The sequence below is a fragment of the Bos taurus genome, chromosome 25 (assembly GCF_002263795.3).
Source record: "Bos taurus isolate L1 Dominette 01449 registration number 42190680 breed Hereford chromosome 25, ARS-UCD2.0, whole genome shotgun sequence".
NCBI classification, from domain to species: Eukaryota; Metazoa; Chordata; class Mammalia; order Artiodactyla; family Bovidae; genus Bos; species Bos taurus.
The window spans coordinates 2,556,898-2,574,870 of NC_037352.1; the positions used below are offsets into that span (position 1 = coordinate 2,556,898).

At 52.7% G+C, this 17,973-nt stretch overlaps 1 protein-coding gene across 9 annotated transcripts; it reads left to right on the forward strand.

Annotated features, from left to right (window-relative positions):
- Nucleotides 1-477: 477 nt before the first annotated feature.
- Nucleotides 478-12,923, forward strand: ZNF205 (zinc finger protein 205). 9 transcript variants are annotated; one of them, XM_059881293.1, is made up of 8 exons: nt 4,314-4,668; nt 5,097-5,238; nt 5,406-5,480; nt 8,873-9,086; nt 9,343-9,434; nt 9,809-9,929; nt 11,335-11,439; nt 11,699-12,923. In XM_059881293.1, exons 3-8 carry the CDS (start codon nt 5,478-5,480, stop codon nt 12,763-12,765), a joined length of 1,602 nt encoding a protein of 533 aa, XP_059737276.1. In that variant the 5' UTR covers nt 4,314-4,668; nt 5,097-5,238; nt 5,406-5,477; the 3' UTR covers nt 12,766-12,923. The 9 variants fall into 9 exon arrangements, with proteins under 9 accessions (XP_059737274.1, NP_001029645.1, XP_059737276.1 ...); XM_059881291.1 differs by lacking the exons at nt 4,314-4,668; nt 5,406-5,480 and adding an exon at nt 478-496; NM_001034473.2 differs by lacking the exon at nt 5,406-5,480 and having other exon boundaries at nt 4,295-4,668; nt 11,338-11,439.
- Nucleotides 12,924-17,973: the final 5,050 nt, after the last annotated feature.

The window sequence follows — 17,973 nt, forward strand, 5'->3', positions numbered from 1 at the left end:
GTTTATCTTTGACAGGCTGCATGCTTTGCTTTCTCTATTTCTATGTTTTTCATACTGAACAACTGTAAGATATGTGTCACCTACGTAGAGGGGGCAAGTCAGCAGCATACACTCTCATTTTTGGAACAAAACTCCCATCGGACGTGGAAGGGCGGAGATCCGTGGCCCGGGAGGCTGAACTGAGCGCTGGGCGGGAATTCGCACTCGCGGGTCTTCGGAGCCGGCGCTCTCGGGCAGAGGGCCCTCGCGCAGCCAGCCCCATTCTCCCCAGGGGGAACTCGAGGACTCCCGGGCGTCCGCCCCTCGGTCCTTATCGCCCCAGTTGCCCACGTGCCCCTGGTCCACAGGCGGGCTCCACGAGAGACCCAGGAAAACCGGAAGTTGAAATGGGCAGCCGGACGGGAAACGTGGGCACACCAGCCAAGGTCAGGTAGCAACAGGATAACCCTCCTGCCCCGGCGGGACTGCCCTCGGGGGCGCGGACGAGAGCGCGCAGGTAAGGGCGACTGGATTGCGTTCTGTGGGCGGGACCATGCGGAAGATAGCCAATCACAGTGTCTCCCGCGGGGCGGGGTAGAGTCGTTGCCTGGACGACGCGCTCCCCGCGTCCGTATTCTGCTGGCAGCGCCATCTGGGTTGTGCCGACTTGTGCGTGTCCTGGGCCTCGCGTGGCTCCGAACGCGTCCTCCAGCTGCCACCTCGAAGCCAGGGGATGGAGTCGCGGGTTCCCTCTACGCCTCCGGGGGTCAGCGGGCCGCCGGCCGCCCGAACACTCACGACATGGTCTCCAGCTGCCCTGAGAGTTCTTAGTTATTTTCCTTCTTAAATTATTTTTTTAAATGGCTCCATCTACCTAACACTTATCAGTTCATTTCAGTCGCTCAATCGTGTCCGACTCTTTGCGGCCCCATGGACTGCAGCATGCCCGACTTCCCCGTCCTTCACCAACTCCCGGAGCTTGCTCAAACTCGTGTCCATCGAGTCGGTGATGCCATCCAACCATCGCATCCTCTGACGTCCCCTTCTCTTCCTGCCTTCAGTCTTTCCCAGCATCAGGGTCTTTTCCAATGAGTCAGTTCTTCGCATCTGGTGGCCAAAGTATTGGAGTTTCAGCTTAAACATTAGTCCTTCCAATGAATATTCAGAACTAATTTTCTTTAGAATGGACTGGTTTGATCTCCTTGCAGTCCAAGGGACTCTCAAGAGTCTTCTCCAACACCACAGTTCAAAAGAATCGATTCGTTGGCGCTCAGAGTTCTTCATAGTCCAGCCCTCACATCCATACATGACTACTGGAAAAACCATAGCTTTGACTAGATAGACCTTTGTTGGCAAAGTAATGTCTCTGCTTTTTAATATGCTGTCTAGGTTGGTTATAGCTTTTCTTCCAAAGAGCAAGCGTCTTCTTTTTCTTCTTTTTCAGTGGTTAACATTTGATCTGATATTACTCGATTATTCCTGTTTTTCTTGACTTCTCTCACATTCCTTTATTTGCCTTATCCTCTCTCTTTCCTAAGGCTAAATAAATCTCTGCAGTGCCCTGTCTCCAGCCTGGTTTAACCATCTTAATTAGTACATACTTGTTTTTGTTTTTCTTATAGCAAATGATTTTTTCCCCTCGTTTTTATTATCCTGGCTGTTTTTGTAAGGTCCTCTTTAAGACCTGAATCAGCTTGCAGGCCAGTCTAGGGGTAATTCACAGAGTTATTGGGTTGACCAAAAATCCATTTTGTCCAACCCAGTATTTACTAAAGATGGCATTTTCTTACTCAAGCTCACTGAAGTCACAGGATACCAGAGTTGGCATTTGTTGAGCATTTCCCGTGCCTGAAGTTCCAAAAAGCCCCTTCATCCGTGACAATTCTTTTATAAACAGGCTCCTGAGGTAAGTACACCCCTAACCTGGTGGCCTGTGAACGAGACAGCAGATGTCTTCTGCTGGAATTGTATACAGTTCTTAAACTGCTTGTTGGTTTTGGTCATGAACATCCAAAACATCAGGATATTTCACATAAAAATTGAATTCTTTTGTGGCTTCTCTTGAAAAATCCTCAAGTTTTTGGCTATATCGAACCCCCAACCATCCCCTTTAAACAAAGTGTGGTTTCTTGAGAACCTTGAAGGCCCTCTCACTCCAGTGTTACACCCCGAGCACGGATCGTTTATTGTACTACCTGGTTGTGAAGTGAAAGTCGCTCAGTCGTGTCTGACTCTCTGTGACCCTGTGGACTATGCAGTCCGTGGAATTCTCCAGGCCAGAATACTGGAGTGGGTAGCCTTTCCCTTCTCCAGGGGATCTTCAGTACTACCTGGTTACTGAAATCATTTATGTTTTTGACCGCTTTACTTATTGACTCACTCTGCCCTGGCACCTTTCTGAAGTCTTTCAGGGACTGCAATTCTCACACAGCAAATATTGATAATCCTTCCTCCTAGACGGTTTCCTCTCATTTCCAAAGAGTTAATGTCTGCCATATAGTAGGTACTCAATAAATATTTTCTGAACAGTTAAATAAATGCTGAGACTTTATTTGGTCTAATTTAGGTGATCCCATATTGGCATCCAAACCTGTGGGCTTTCTCAGTATCCCTGAAGTAGCCCCTTTTGTCTGATAGAGAAACATTTGCCCAGGAATCAGGACACACACACTCTCTCTGCCCTTGGTATATTCCTGGGTCTGCCATGTGTGAGATGGTCCACCTCAGGGTGAATTCCTTTACTCTGGACACCGACTTGATGAAGAAACACTCCCAGACTGCACAGTTCATCTTTTCCAAGGCCCCTTGTGCCTTTTCCCTCAGTTTATAACCCTCTCTGGCTTGAAAACACTATTTATTGACCAGAATCAAACTCCAGGGGTAATTTTTCTTTCTTTCTTTCTTTTCATTTTTTCATTTCTGACAGAGTAGTAGAATCCCTCAGAATTCTAGGACTCCTAAAACAAGTTGAACTCCACAAGCAGAATTGCAAACCCAATTTGCTGCAAACCCCCAAAATGCTGCAAGGGCCAAGTGGGGAACCAAAGGTGGTAAACTGAGAGCAGATTCCCTAATGGGAGAAATACGGGTTCAGGATTGCTCTGGTTGTTCTTCTTTCTCAAGACAGTCAATCTCATGGGGACTCTCCTAAGTTTTGTTTTGGGATCTAAGTTTTTGTTTTTGTTTTTTTAATTAAACCCTTGTTGAGTGCACATAGCAAGCACACCAAGGGGGTGGTACAGGGGCCAGTGGTGTCTGTCTTCCTGGGTGACGTGGATGCATCTCGGAGGACTCTGATGGGCAGAAGGCAGGGGGCCTGGGAACGTTTGCAGGAGGAATCTTCCTGGTATCTGACTACAGGGCTGACCCTCACCCCTTTCCTGACACCCGGTCTCCTGTGCCCTGTTAAGGAGGAATGGGTGCCTTGCCCCAGGAAGAGAAGCATAGTTTCTGCTCTCCTATTTTGGGAAACTTAGTTCTCAGGGTCCGAAGGAAAGACAGAGGCAGAGAGGTGGACTATGAACCCACCAGAGGTGGACTATGAACCCTCTCCTGTGCGGAGAGGAGGAAGCCTGTACCGGTTTCGGAGAGAGGAAGGACATCATTCGTGCGGGACCGTGAGCAGCATGGACGCCCGGCTCGGGCGGGTGGTTGCAGCCGCAGGGAGGGCTGTCTGAGGGTTTGGGACCTCATGCTGGGTCAGGGGTGGCTGGGTCAGGCCCCTATGTCACTTTTATCCCTAGCCTTGAGAGGGAGCTGGGGGTGGGGGGAAGGTGTCTGGAAAAAAATCAGATTAATCCCACATCTTTCCAAGGTGTGAGGCATGTGGGGTAGTTGTGGGTAGAGAGTTGTTCCAAGGTCTCTCTGTTTCCTAGGATTGCTCTTAGGCAGCGAGACCTCCATGCCAGCCTTAAGGTGAACTCAGAGGACCTGCTGACCACTCTGGGAGCCTTAAATGAAATCCAAGGATGTCTCCACGGAGACACCGATAAGACCTTCAGAAACTGTGTACTGAAAAGGAGCACCGTGTTCCTCCACTGGGCAGTGTCCGTCCTGTAAGGACAGCTGCAAATCTGAAACGTTTTCAAATATCAAAATCCTTCGACAAAATCTATGTTCCCGCTTTGGCGCCCCTGCTTGGCTGGTTTCACGAGTACAGGCCGGGTAAAGCGGTCGTGAGCCAGCAAGGAGGATCTGGGGAGTCATCTCCTGACCGGCCGAGAGCAGGTGCAGCCGGCCTCAGGACCCCAGACCCGGAACCCTCCAGGCTGGGAACCCTGTAGGGCTGCAGCTGCGCGGGGAACGGGATCTGGGAGGGACTTCCTGTCGTCCCTAATCCCGGTCTCCACCCGGCTCCTTGCGCCCGGTGCAGGCTGCGGAGACTCCCTTCCCCAGGGGCGGGGGCTCCGCCGCCCGTAGCGCCCCCTCCGCCTCCACGTCGGTGAGAGCGGGGCTGGGAGGGCGCCTGGATCCCGAGAGCCGCGAGGGTGGCCGGCTGGCAGGAAGGGCCGGGGTCAAAGGTGGAAGGCTACGGGCTGGCGGGGAGAGGAGGAGGCCTGGACCGGGTTCGGAGAGAGGAAGGACATCATTCGTGCGGGACCGTGAGCAGCATGGACGCCCGGCCCGGGCGGGTGGTTGCAGCCGCAGGGAGGGCTGCTGACAGCGGGCGGCTCAATTTCGGGATCCCAGGTGGGACCGAGTCAGGTCGAGGGCAGGGTGTGTGTGTGTGTGTCCGGGGCCGGGAGACTCCGGAGCCTCGATTCCTCCGCCGAGCTGGCTGCGGCGGGCGGGGCCCCACTCAGCACCTGTTTGGTAGCATCTCTGCAGATCTTTACGCTCTTCGTGACGGGAGATACAGATTCCAAATTCCCCCAGCTTTCCCTAACCCAGCTGCTCTGAGATTCGGAGTTGTTGCTTCAGCGATAAAGGGGATCACAGAAAACAGCATTCAGTCAGAGCGAGGAACCAAAAACAGTTTAGAGAGGGAGGCCGTTGGAGGGCGTCCGGGAGGCTTTACGTCCGATTGGGGCCAAGGATGGGTCTGGTCCCGCGTGGGGATTTCGGGGCTTTCAGGGGGTGTCCAGGGGACGCTGGCTGATTTCCTTCTGCTCCTCCAGGCTCCTGGCCAGAAGCTGGAGGGGGCTTGGCCAACACAAGCACAAAACGACTCAACGGTGCTTTCTGGCTCTGAGATAAAAAAAAATGTCTGCAGACGACGGAGGCATCCGGGCTGCCCAGGACAAGGAGAGAGCCCGAGAGGTATGAATGGGGTGTTGGGAAGGGGAGGCATGCACTGGAAGGATTGGAGTGGGAGGGGATTTTCAGGACAGGGCATTTGAAAGAGTTAGACTCTCTGAGGGAGCAAGGCTGGTAAATGAGTTTAGGGGTGTTGAAGAGAAGGTATGATGGGAAATACCTTCCACCAGGGAATTGACTTCTATGGGACTGTTTTCCTTTGCCTGGTGAATTCATAGTCAGCAGACCAAAAGCTACATAATATGGTAAGGGGGTTACATGGAGGGTCCTACAGGTGGGATTTGCTCTGGGCAAATGGGCACATGGCAAGCCTCACCCCTCTGCCTGGGTCCCCAGCTCCTCTCACTCTGGGCCTGAGCACTTAGTCCTTCCTGTACCTGTGTGTGTGTAATTAACAACCTGAGGGAGGACCAGGGTCACCAGCCGTGGGGGAACCTGAGTCAGCTGCAGCTGAGTGTGCGACCTTGTGTAGGGCCCCTGGCCTCTGGGAACCAGGCGTGTCATCTGTAAAATGCGGATCATGTGCCTGCCATGCCCACCTGTCTCGCCAGGTGGTGGGGAGGCTGGGAGAAGATAATAGGCAGGGGAGTCGTCTCTGTGCAGCTTGTCAGCCCCTAGGAGCTCATTACTGCAGCTTGTAAACCAGCACCACCCATAGCAACTAGATCCTGGGTCAGAGCAACCTGGAACTCCTCAACTAGGATTCCAGTGGCTGCAAGTGCAAAGACAAATCAAGTGTTTGTTTTCTGTGTTCATATCATAGAAGCACAAAGAATTTTTACCGCTGCTCAGTTTCCCTTCCATCATGCCTTTGTAACACCCAATGGGCCTCACAGGCCCATAGCATTCTCTGCTGATGTTGGATTCTGTCAGCTCCCACAGGAGAGTGATAATAATAATTACCAGCACCGCTCTTTGTTCATCTAGAACTTTCTGGAGAGGGTAGCTCTCGCATGTCACCAGTGCGGAGGTAGAGCAGCTGGGTCTCAGAGGCCACCAGGCCCATGTGGCTCCCAGGCACTCTGATTCCCAGCTTGAGGTGTTTCTCGTCCAGACCCTAACCTGTACCCAGGTGGTTGGGAGGTGGAGGGATAGACTTGAGTTCCCAGCAGGAGGCTGGCTGGTACCCAGTGCTGTGGGTGAGATGAGGCCTCACAGGACCTCCCAGTGCAAGGGAAGTGACTTTCCGCAATGCTCTGCTCTGCTTTGGGCTGAAAGGCTAGTGACCAGAGGTTATGGATTTCAGCCCCGGCAGCCTGACTCCAAAGCCTGCCCCTCAGCCTCCCAGAGGGCTGGGCCCTGAGGCTGCCGTGAAGCGGGCAGGGAGGGCCCTGGAAGTCCCACCGTGGGAGGCAGTGCTGAAGGAGACGAGCCTGGGAGTTTTCTTTCCATCAGACCTAGATGGATGCAGGGACTCAACACATTTAGAGGTACTCTTAGACTTTTTCCAAATCAGAAACTCCAGCTTCTTTGACCAATTGAGTAAGGCCTGAAATGGCCCAAGGCCACAGGCCTTCCTGTCACTTTCAAGAAGTGGTGGCCCTGGAGGTGACTTGCAGGTCAGCTCCACTTGAGTTCCAGTCTTGGTCAAGTCACTCCCAGCTCTGTGACCTTGGGCCATTGTCTGATCTCAGAGCCTGGGTGTGTCAGGTTCCTGTGTTTGCTGTAACAAAGGACCACAAAATGGGTGGCTTAAAACAACCAGAATTTATTCTCTCACACATTTGAAGGCCAGAACCCCAAAATCAACGTGTTGGCAGGGCCCCCTCCGAAGGCTCTAGGGGAGGATCCTTCCTGCCTGTCAGCTTCTGGTGGCTCCAGGTGTCCCTGGGCTTCTGACAGCATAGTTCTGATCTCTACTAACAACTTCACGTGGCTTCGCCTCTGTTTCTGTGCCCTCTATTTAGTTGTTTTGTTTTGACTTGTGGGGTCCTAGTTCCACGATCAGAGATGAAACCCGGGCCCTTGGCAGTGAAAGCTTGGAGTCCTAACCACTGGACCACTGGGAAATCCTTGTGTCCTCTCCTTATATACAGACACCAGTCACTGGATTTAGGGCCCAACTGATTCCAGGATGATTTCAAGATCCTTAACTCATTACATCTGTGCTGAGTTGCTTCAGTTGTGTCCGACTCTTTGCGACTCTATGGACCTTAGACTCTATTACATCTGAAAGACCTTTAATCCAAATAAGGTTCCAAGTAGACATGAATTTTGGAGGAACACCATTCACCCGACCCAACTACACTGTTTCCTCATGTATTCAGTTCAGTTCAGTCGCTCGGTTGTGTCTGACTCTTTGCAACCCCCTGAACCACAGCACGCCAGGCCTCCCTGTCCATCACCAACTCCCGGAGTCCACCCAAACCCATGTCCATTGAGTCATTGATGCCGTCCAGCCATCTCATCCTCTGTCATCCCCTTCTCCTCCTGCCCTCAATCTTTCCCAGCATCAGGGTCTTTTCCAGTGAGTCAGCTCTTCGCATGAGGTGGCCAAAGTATTGGAGTTTCAGCTTCAACATTAGTCCTTCCAATGAACACCCAGGACTGATCTCCTTTAGGATGGACTGGTTGATCTCCTTGCAGTCCAAGGGACTCTCAAGAGTCTTCTCCAACACCACAGTTCAAAAGTATCAATTCTTCTGTGCTCAGCTTTCTTTATAGTCCAACTCTCACATCCATACATGACCACTGGAAAAACCATAGACTTGACTAGACGGACCTTTGTTGGCAAAGTAATGTCTCTGCTTTTTAATATGCTGTCTAGGTTGGTCATAAATTTCCTTCCACGGAGTAAGCGTCTTTTAATTTCATGGCTGCAATTACCATCTGCAGTGATTTTGGAGCCCAGAAAAATAGTCAGTCACTGTGTCCCCATCTATTTGCCATGAAGTGATGGGACCAAATGCCATGATCTTGGTTTTCTGAATGTTGAGCTTTAAGCCAACTTTTTCACTTTCATCAGGAGGCTCTTTAGTTCTTCTTCACTTTCTGCCATAAGGGTGGTGTCATCTGCATATCTGAGGTTATTGGTATTTCTCCCAGCAATCTTGATTCCAGCCTGTGCTTCCTCCAGTCCAGCGTTTCTTATGATGTACTCTGCATATAAGTTAAATAAGCAGGGTGACAATATACAGCCTTGACATACTCCTTTTCCTATTTGGAACAAGTCTGTTGTTCCATGTCCAGTTCTAACCATTGCTTCCTGACCTGCATACACATTTCTCAGGAGGCAGGTCAGGTGGTCTGGTATTCCCATCTCTTTCAGAATTTTCCACAGTTTATTGTGATCCACACAGTCAAAGGCTTTGGCATAGTCAATAAAGCACAAATAGATGTTTTTCTGGAATGCTCTTGCTTTTTTTTTAGAGAATAACAATCCACACTGCTATGGGAGGTGTGAGGCTCACGTTGGGAAGAGGTGTCTGCCCCATGGGCACCTGCAGGGCCATGTCCAGCTTCCCTTCCTTCCCCCATGATCCTGCTTGCTGGTGGGCATGAACCAGGGTGTGCGGGTCTTGGGGACGGAGAGGGGAGCAGGGCAGTCTTGCACTTGGGTGTACGCTCCACCACCCGCGGGGTCTGCCTCTGTGCCTCCCATCCTCTGTCCCAGTGCTGATGCAGCCGTCATTCCTAGACTCCAGGTCATGGGCATTCTTGTCAAGAAATGCTCTCTGAGTCAGAGGGGACAGTGCCTCTAGGAGAGGCCTGGGAGTCACCCCACATCAAGATGGAGCCAGAGGAGCCGCACCCTGAAGGGGTGTCACAGGAGACCAGAGCTGAAGGAGCGCGGGGCTGGGTGCCCCTAAGCCAGGGCACTAAGGAGAAAGTGTGTTTCCTGCCTGGAGGAGGTGAGAAAGGGAACGGGGAGAGGGGCCCTTTCCCTGCTCCCAGCCCAGGTAGGAAGACCCAGGTGTCTGCCCCACCTTCCCTGCAGAAGCTGCCCGACTCACCCTCAGAGCCCACTGACCCTCCTCTCGGGTCAGGTTGGGGGGTGGAGTTGGAGGCAGCGGGGGGTCCCTGGTGGGCCTGGCATTCATTCACTCCCGGGAGCAGGAGGGCCAAGCAGGGCGAGGTGGCCGCCTGAGGACCTCTCTCCTCTCTCAGCCCTCCCAGCCCCCCAGACCCCTGTGCTCTCCCGCGAGGGGAGGACCAGAGACCGGCAGATGGCCGCGGCGCTCCTCACCGCCTGGTCCCAGGTGAGTGTCCACGTCCATGGCTGGAGGCAGAGCCAAAGGACGTGGAGGGACAGCATCTGTGACAGAGCTGTGCTCCGGATCCTAGCGCTGGACCTGAGGGTGGGGGCCAGAGACCCTGAGCTTTGGAAGTGGTGCCGAAAGGGAGTCTTGCTTTTCTCCTGTGCTGTCCACAGTCGCATGGTTCTTACCCCCAGAAGTCTTCCTTAGGCAGCTGCCCTGCTTCACCAGCAGACCCAGGGCGGGCCTCACCCAAGTCGGCAGGATGGGGGTCCAGGTCTGTCCTCGTCCTGGCACCACTGAGCGCCTCCACCATGTCCTGATGAATCCTGGAGACGGGGCATGTCCTGGAGAGGGGGCCTTCTGTGTTATTTCAGATGCCGGTGACCTTTGAGGACATGGCTCTGTACCTCTCCCGGGAGGAATGGGGGCGGCTGGACCACACCCAGCAGAGCTTCTACAGGGAGGTCCTGCAGAAGAGGAGCGGGCTCTCCTTGGGTAAGGGCTGGGGAATCAGAGCGGGGCCCGTCCACTGCCACCTCCTCTCCCATTTCCAGGGCTTGAATCCCCTCTTGCAGTTCATCCGGACCCCGCTGTCCTATAGAACCTTCCTAGTGGTAGACGTGTTCTTTCTGTGCTGATGTGGTAGCCACAAGCCAGATGTAGCTAGTGAGTCTTTGAAATGCAGCTGGAGCCACTGAGCTCTTTTATCTCATTTTAATCAGCTCAGATTTGAGTTGAAGTAGCCACGCATGGCCAGCAGCTGCCATGCTGGACAATGCCCATCTAGAGACTGTGCTCTAGTTCTTCCCTAGCTCCTTCCAGCAGCTCCCCTTCTTCTCCCCTCCAAGCCCAGCTTCAGAGGTGTCTGAGCAGAAAGCTTGGCTCCGGGCCAGGCTGCAGGCCCAGGGGACAGGTAACGGTGCCAGCTGGTCCCTCCGGGCCTTTGACTCTGAGCTGTTACATCCCCCTCCCAGGGCCATGTCCTCTTCTCAGAGGGGCCTTGGTTCCCTTGGTTTTTCTCATGGTGAGTATTTAAGTCCCAGGGTTTTGACTCCTCAGTTTTAGGCTCTAGTTTTCATGACAGAATTTTGTGAGGGTTTATGGAAAAATCAGAGCGTTCATTTGGTCAGTCAGTCTGTCTGCGTGTCTGTTATACACCGCCTAGTCCCGGTGGAGCCACAGACTGGGTGATTCCACCTTCTGACTTTGGTGGTGGGCCTCAGGATCACAGCAGTGGCTCTGCTCACGCCTGTAATCATCTCAGGTTTGCTCGGCACCCAGTGTTGGGACTCTCTGGGGCCTCAGCCAGCAGGTCCAGGGAGATCAGATAGAACCAACCTCCACTCGCAGCCCCATGGTGGGCCTCATGAATGCCCTAAACCACCCATTGGTCCACACATTCCTTCCCTCCCATGGGGCTTGGATCAGGTCATGAAGCCCGGGCCCCCTCTGCTGTCTTCCTGGCTTGACCAGAATTCCTAGGCCCTCAAACCTGGGGGACTTGGCAAATGGGCCTGGTCCCTGACTTACGGGTGGTCGGTGTCCCTGGCCCTCTCAGCCAGGCCCTCCCGCTGGCCTCTCTCTGCCCACTGCCCCTGTCCCAGGAGCCCTCTTTGTGGTCCTGGGAAGGTGCAGGTGCAGGAGAGGAAGATGCATCTGGATGCTGACTGAGGGGGCCACTGCTGGGGGCTGTGTGACACAGGGGTGGCCAGCCCTGAGAAGAGTGTCCGGACGATGCCTGGGAAACTGTGTCCTGAGAGGGTGTGGCCATCTGGATTTGCCCTGTGTTTGCAGAGCTGCACCCCCTCTTTCGCTCCATCACCTCTCCAGGGGGTGGGTGCTGGTATCTCCCACTGTGCAGCCCGAAGGGCCCTGACTGAGCGCAGCATCTCTTTCCAAGCAGGGTTTCCCTTCAGCAGACCTTTCTGGGCCTCTCAAGTGCAGGGCAAGGGTGAGGCCCCGGGCTCCAGCAGGCAGTTGGGACATGAGGAGGAAGAGAAAAGAGGTGCGTGCAGAGGGGACAGGTGGGCGGGGTAGTGGGGTCTTGGTTGTCACTCTTTGATGCCCCAGGTCAGCACGGGCTGTTTCTTGTGGGGTGCAGACACAGAGCCCCTCCTGGGGCCGGGCCACCCACCCCCGCTCCTGTGTGGAGGTGGCTCTTGCTTCCAGGGTGCCCCGCAGGTGCTTGCCCTCATCTCCATCTCCAGAACTCCCCTGGGGCCCTCATGAAAGCCTCTCTCTTGCTGGAAACCCTGTTTATCCAGGAGTGGTGGAGGTGGACAAGGAGGAGCTGGCTGCATCCCTGGGAGCCCTTGGCGATGCAAAGTCCTTCAAAAGCAGAATGGGAAGAGCCCAGGGGGAGGCCCCGCGGTGCGGGCAGCGAGCAGCCAGCGGCCAGAACTCAGGGCCAGCCAAGGACGATGTGCAGCCCTGTCCCGTGAAGGAGGCACAGCTGGAATCAGCCCCGCCTGACACCGACCTCCCGAAAACCCAGGAGGGCCACTTCCCGGAGCAACCCAGAGAAGGGGGGACGGCCGCCCCCGAGAGCAGCGAGGAGGGCCTGGCGCTGGACAGCGAGGCGGGCAAGAAGACCTACAAGTGCGAGCAGTGCGGCAAGGCCTTCAGCTGGCACTCGCACCTGGTGACGCACCGGCGCACGCACACGGGCGAGAAGCCCTACGCCTGCACGGACTGCGGCAAGCGCTTCGGCCGCAGCTCGCACCTCATCCAGCACCAGATCATCCACACGGGCGAGAAGCCCTACACCTGCCCATCCTGCTGGAAGAGCTTCAGCCACCACTCGACGCTGATCCAGCACCAGCGCATCCACACGGGCGAGAAGCCCTATGTGTGCGACCGCTGTGCCAAGCGCTTCACCCGCCGCTCGGACCTGGTCACCCACCAGGGCACCCACACGGGCGCCAAGCCGCACAAGTGCCCCATCTGTGGCAAGTGCTTCACGCAGAGCTCGGCCCTGGTCACCCACCAGCGCACCCACACCGGGGTCAAGCCCTACCCGTGCCCCGAGTGCGGTAAGTGCTTCAGCCAGCGATCCAACCTCATTGCGCACAACCGCACACACACCGGCGAGAAGCCCTACCACTGCCTCGACTGCGGCAAGAGCTTCAGCCACAGCTCGCACCTCACCGCCCACCAGCGCACCCACCGAGGCGTCCGGCCCTACTCCTGCCCGCTGTGCGGCAAGAGCTTTAGCCGGCGTTCCAACCTGCATCGGCACGAGAAGATCCACACGGCGGGGCCCAAGGCCCTGGCCATGCTGATGCTGGGGGCGGCCGGGACTCTGGCAGCACCCCCGCCTGCCCCTACCTAGGAGGCTGGGAGGGAGGGGCCGGGGCATCTGGTGTGGGAGTGTGACCTGGGAGACCCAGGAAGGGAGGCGGGGAGGTGCTGGCATGGGGGTGGCAACACAGGAGGAGCTCAGATGAGGACCAGGCATGCTCGCCGCAAATTAAAGGCCTTGGAATTCAAGCGACAGCCTATAGCTTCCTTTCATGGGGCCCTGGAAGCTGATCCTGGACTCGTGGGGAAAGTGGAGCCTTCCGGGGCAACTATGCATTCTCACTCAGTCCTCTGAGAAGGCATCTTCCTCCCCAGCCTTTACCTGGCTTGGGACCCATTCCAGAATCTAGAGGTTTCCAACCTGAAGCCAACCAGCCACTTCTGCTGCTGTTGTCATTAGGTATTCCCGCTGAGCCCTGGACCCTGCCATGCCTCTTTTCCTAGGGAGTCGGGAGCAGGGCAGAGTCAGCATGGGAATTCATGCTCAGTGTCTTCTGCCTACTTTGTCTCCTGTCTCAGGCACTAGGGCCTGCATTTTGTGGCTGCACATTTTCACCTGCATCCCTGGGGTCCCAGCTTCAATCCAGTGAGGATTTCTCACTTACCAGGGACCCCCTACTTCTCCTGGTCCTTTCTGAAGCTGATGCCATCTCCTGCTCCTACTTCTCACCTCCTTGGCCTCTTTGCACAGTTCAGTTCAGTCTCTCAGTTGTGTCTGACTCTTTGCAACCCCATGGACTGCAGCATGCCTGGCTTCCCTGTCCTTCACCAACTCCTGGAGTTTACTCAAACTCATGTCCATCAAGTCAGTGATGCCATCCAACCATCTCATTCTCTGTCATCCCCTTCTCCCGCTTTCAATCTTTCCCAGCATCAGGGTCTTTTCAGATGAGTTGGTTCTTCACATCAGGTGGCCAGAGTATTGGAGTTTCAGCATCATTCCTTCCAATGAATATTGAGGACTGATTTCCTTTAGGATGGACTGGTTTAATCTCCTTGCAGTCCAAGGGACTCTCAAGAGTCTTCTCCAACACCACAGTTCAAAAGCATCAATTCTTCGGCGCTCAGCTTTCATTCTAGTCCTTTGTAATTTGCCCTGCCTGAGCCTGCCTGCCTGTTTTACCCTTGGCCTTGATGAAATTAAATGAAAACTTCGAGTTCTTAACCACTGGACCGCCAGGGAATTCCCCGGCCCAAGTCCTTGCTAAAGGCATTATGCCGTCCCCGGGCCGGGCCGGGCCGGGTCGGGGACGTCGGCTGATTCAGCACTGCAATAGCCTGAGAAACTCCTCCCAAACTCGTGTGACCTCGCAGAGTTGGCGGTCTGGGTGTCGCCTTATATCCAGGAGGACGGGTTCCATAAGGTCCCGCCCCTCCCACGTTGGCCTTTGCCAGTCAAGTGTCGAGGCGGAGTAGGGGTGGGCTCCAGCAAAAGTGACCAATCACGACCGATGTTTGTTCTCTAGGCATCCGCTCCCCCTCACGCCCCCACGCCGCACGGTTGCCTGGCAACTGGTCGACGCTTTGGGCTTTGGAACTTTGTCTTTTCCGCTCAGCTCAGGCCCCTGGCCTACCACCGAGACTCCAAACCTCCTGCTGTCCTAGAGAGGGGGCGGACAGAAGGCGAGGGCTCGGGCCACAGCCGCTTCCAGCTTAGCTTCTTGCGGAGAGCTGAGATTTGCTGCCCAGAGACCCCGGGAGCCCGAGTCCAGAGACCACATGAGGCCCTGGAAATGGCTGGCCTGTGCACGGTAGCCGGCGAGTCGTGGCCCCGGCACAGGAGCTCAGCGAGAGCCCAGACGCCTCCTGCCGGCACACTAACACCTGCTGAGCCTTAGAGCAGGGCCTAACTGGGCTGCCTGGAAGAGTCGGGTGTGGAAACGGCCTGAAGAAGACCTTGATTCTTTTGCTGGGACCCGAGTAAAGTGAGGCAGTCCATACTGGAGGGGTACGTGGTGATGAGTGGCGCGCAGGGGTGGATGGTAAAGGGCGAGGAAACGTTAAATACGGGCTTTGCTGCATTCACTCCTTCATTTTTCAAATACGAAATGAAAACGTGCCTTCCAGGTCCTTTGCTAAATATCGAAGAATAAGCGATGCAAAAGCCAGACAAGATCCGTGCCCTCAAGGGGTTCCGCTCTAGTAAGGGAGACTAACAAGCAGTGTAAACGTATAAATGACATATACATTACTTTCAAGTAGTGACAGATGCCAGAAAGAAAGGAACCGGGTGAAGTAAGGGAGGATGTTAGGTACTGGTTGTCGGAGACGGCCCCTCCCAGGAAGGAACGTTCAGGCTTTGGGGGTAGGACCTTCCAAGCTAAGGAAACAGAACGGATAAAAGCCCTGCCCTGAGAAAGAGATTGGTGTTCCAGGAGTTGAAATGACACCAGTAGTGGAAGGGAGGGGTGGGGGTTGGTTAGAAAGGTGAGACTTGAGAGAGGCTGTGGCCTGCGATTTCTCCCTGGTGTCTTGTGTGAAGGGTGGAGAACGGGCGTTCTTGAAGATGGTCCTACCGTGGTGTCCGCATTCTCATGCTCCTCGGCCATCCAGAGATGTGTGATCAGGCAGGCTTCCTGCCTGGGTTGCAGAGGCAGGACTCTGTGGCTTGTGCCTGTCACCTCCTGGAACTAATGCCAGTTTTTCTGTTCTCAACTAACAAAGCGCCAGGTGAGCCCTAATGATTAAGATCCAACAGGCCACTGACCAGAACAAGCTGGGCTCAAATCTTCCAGGGAAAGTGGAAAAGATGCCTGGGAGGTCCTAACTCCTGCTGTCTTTCGTGCGTGAGTCCTCTTTCCTGTGGCATGACCGTTTGACAGGCTCCTGGTGATGCATAATTCCCTGAGAATAACCATTCTTTATTGAGTGTTTCCTTGTGTTAAAAGTTAGTATTAGGCTAAGTAGTCTATGTGTATTCTCTCATTTATTTAATCTTTATAACAACCCTATGAGGTAATGAATCAGGATTCAGTTCAACTGCAAATAATAGAGACCCAAAATAAAGATGATCTTAAACAAGACAGAAGTGAATTTCTTAAGACAACACCTGTAGGTGGGCTGGAGATAGCTTATGGCAGGACTGGCATGGCAGCCCTAATCCACAAAGTCAGTAGATACCTAGACTCCTCCAAGCCTGCTGCCCCACCACCGTTAAAATCTCACCTCACTGACCCCAAACAAGCAGTGGGACTTAACCATATGTGCCGATTTTTAAAATTTTAACCAAATGGGAATATTATGTACAACTTCATGTTAATAAATCTGAAATTGTTGATGAAAGGGATGATTTCCTAGAAAAATCATAATATCAAGATTTAGTCAAGATCACATAGAAATTCTGAATATCCAGTATCCCCTAGGGAAATTATAAAAATAAAAAATATGTATTTTTACCATTTTTCTTTAAAGACTGGAAGAAAACCTGATTTTAGCTTGGGTTTAGGTTTGACAGGAAAGGCACTAGGACCACTGTCAATTTTCCAGTAGGCTGGGTGAGAAGAGAGACTCAGGTCAAAGGATTTGAACATTATTTGCTTGAGATGGGGAAAGACTTTAGGTGGGGAAATCAGCGACCCTGCATAAAGTGCACTCTGTGTGTGCATGCGTGTACTCAGTTGTGTCCGGCTCTTTGAGATCCCATGGACTGTAGCCTCCAGGCTCCTCTGTGCATGCAATCTCCCAGGCAAGGATAAACTCTTAGTAGGCAGTAATGCTAGTTAGGGTTTACATTCTGGTTAAAATAGAGATCCAAAATAAGAGTGGCTTAATCTCAGTATCTGTCTCTCTCTTACACCATCATCTGGGCATAAATCCACCCACAATTATCAGGAATCCAGGCACTTCCACCTTCTTGCTTTGACACCCATAGGGTTAGTGTCATCTGCATGGTCCATGCCCCCATGTCCAAATTCCTGCTAGCAGTTGGGGAAAAGAGAATAGGAAGACAGAATCCCTTTCTAGTAAGATACATACAGCACATCTGCTCATGTATCATTGTCTTCAGTACAAATACATGGCCATACTTCAATGCAGTAGACTAGGAAATACATATTCTTTATTTTTAAGGGCCACATGCCCACTGAAAACTTACTATTGAAAGGGAAAACTGATACTGAGGAACCACTAGTTCTTCTTCAAATGAGAATAGATGCTGCATAATACAAGCATGGAAATATACATCAGAGACAAACAAAATGTATTTTCATTACCCAAGCCAATGATGCCTGCTGTCCTGAGTTTTTTCAATATTTATTTCTTTTTATTCATTCATTTATTATTTTTAGCTGCACCAGGATCTTAGTTGTGTCATGTGGGATCTAGTTCCCTGACCAGGGATCTCGAACATTGGCTCACTTCATTGGAAGTCCAGAGTTTTACCCAACCAGAGGGAAGTCCCTGTCCTGATTTTTAACACTTTGGGAGTTCTGGACAATGCTATACGACAAAGAAAAATAATAAGTACAAATTCTAGAAATGAATATAACTTTTATGGAAAGAAAAATTTTACTCTTTACAATATATATTTATATTTTCTAGCTAGAAAAATAAACTAAAACTATCAGAAGGAAAAGAAAATGCAATAAGATGGTCAACTTCAATATAACTACATACGAATAATTTACCAACTACCAGGAATGCCCAATAGAGTATTTGGTCGGTGTGCCGGCTATTAATTTATTGTCTCTCAGACCCCCCCAGTAAACCCTTTTGGTCCTTCTTTGTGATAATGGAGCCAGATTCTTAGACGTTTCTCCTTCGCCAGCCAATTAGATGTTAGTCTTTGTCAGTAGAGGGCGTTGGAAGAACACTAAGGCCACAATGCAAAAAAACCTCCTGTGCCGTTCTCCACTGGGGCCAGTAGGGGGCGGCGAGGGACCCAATAACATCCACGTCATCAGTCTCAATTGAACAGACTGGGCTCATCCCGTCCAGTAAGTTGTTCGAACAAATACAGAAAGGTGTATGCAGTAAAGATCTACAAATACGGGGAAATGGAAACAACCTAAGTGTCCACGAGTAAGAGACTTTAACTGGAATATGGAACCTTCCTGCTCTGGAATACTGTGCAGCTTGCAAGATGGATTTTATTTATAAATGCTGCTTTGGAAACATACCTTCGATAGACTTTTGAGCCAACGAAACATAACTTAAATAGAACGATTCCAGATATATATTAGAAATATTCATAGAACACTGAAATATTAATAGTGCTTATTTATGAATGACCTTACTAGAT

Bases quoted from the DNA above. Each gene is read 5' to 3' on its own strand.
- ZNF205 (XM_059881291.1), top strand. From the start codon at position 5,182: ATGTCTGCAGACGACGGAGGCATCCGGGCTGCCCAGGACAAGGAGAGA. The intron at 9,435-9,808 runs GTGAGTGTCCAC...GTGTTATTTCAG, and splicing joins TCCTCACCGCCTGGTCCCAG to ATGCCGGTGACCTTTGAGGA. The intron at 9,930-11,334 runs GTAAGGGCTGGG...TCTCTTTCCAAG, and splicing joins GAGGAGCGGGCTCTCCTTGG to CAGGGTTTCCCTTCAGCAGA.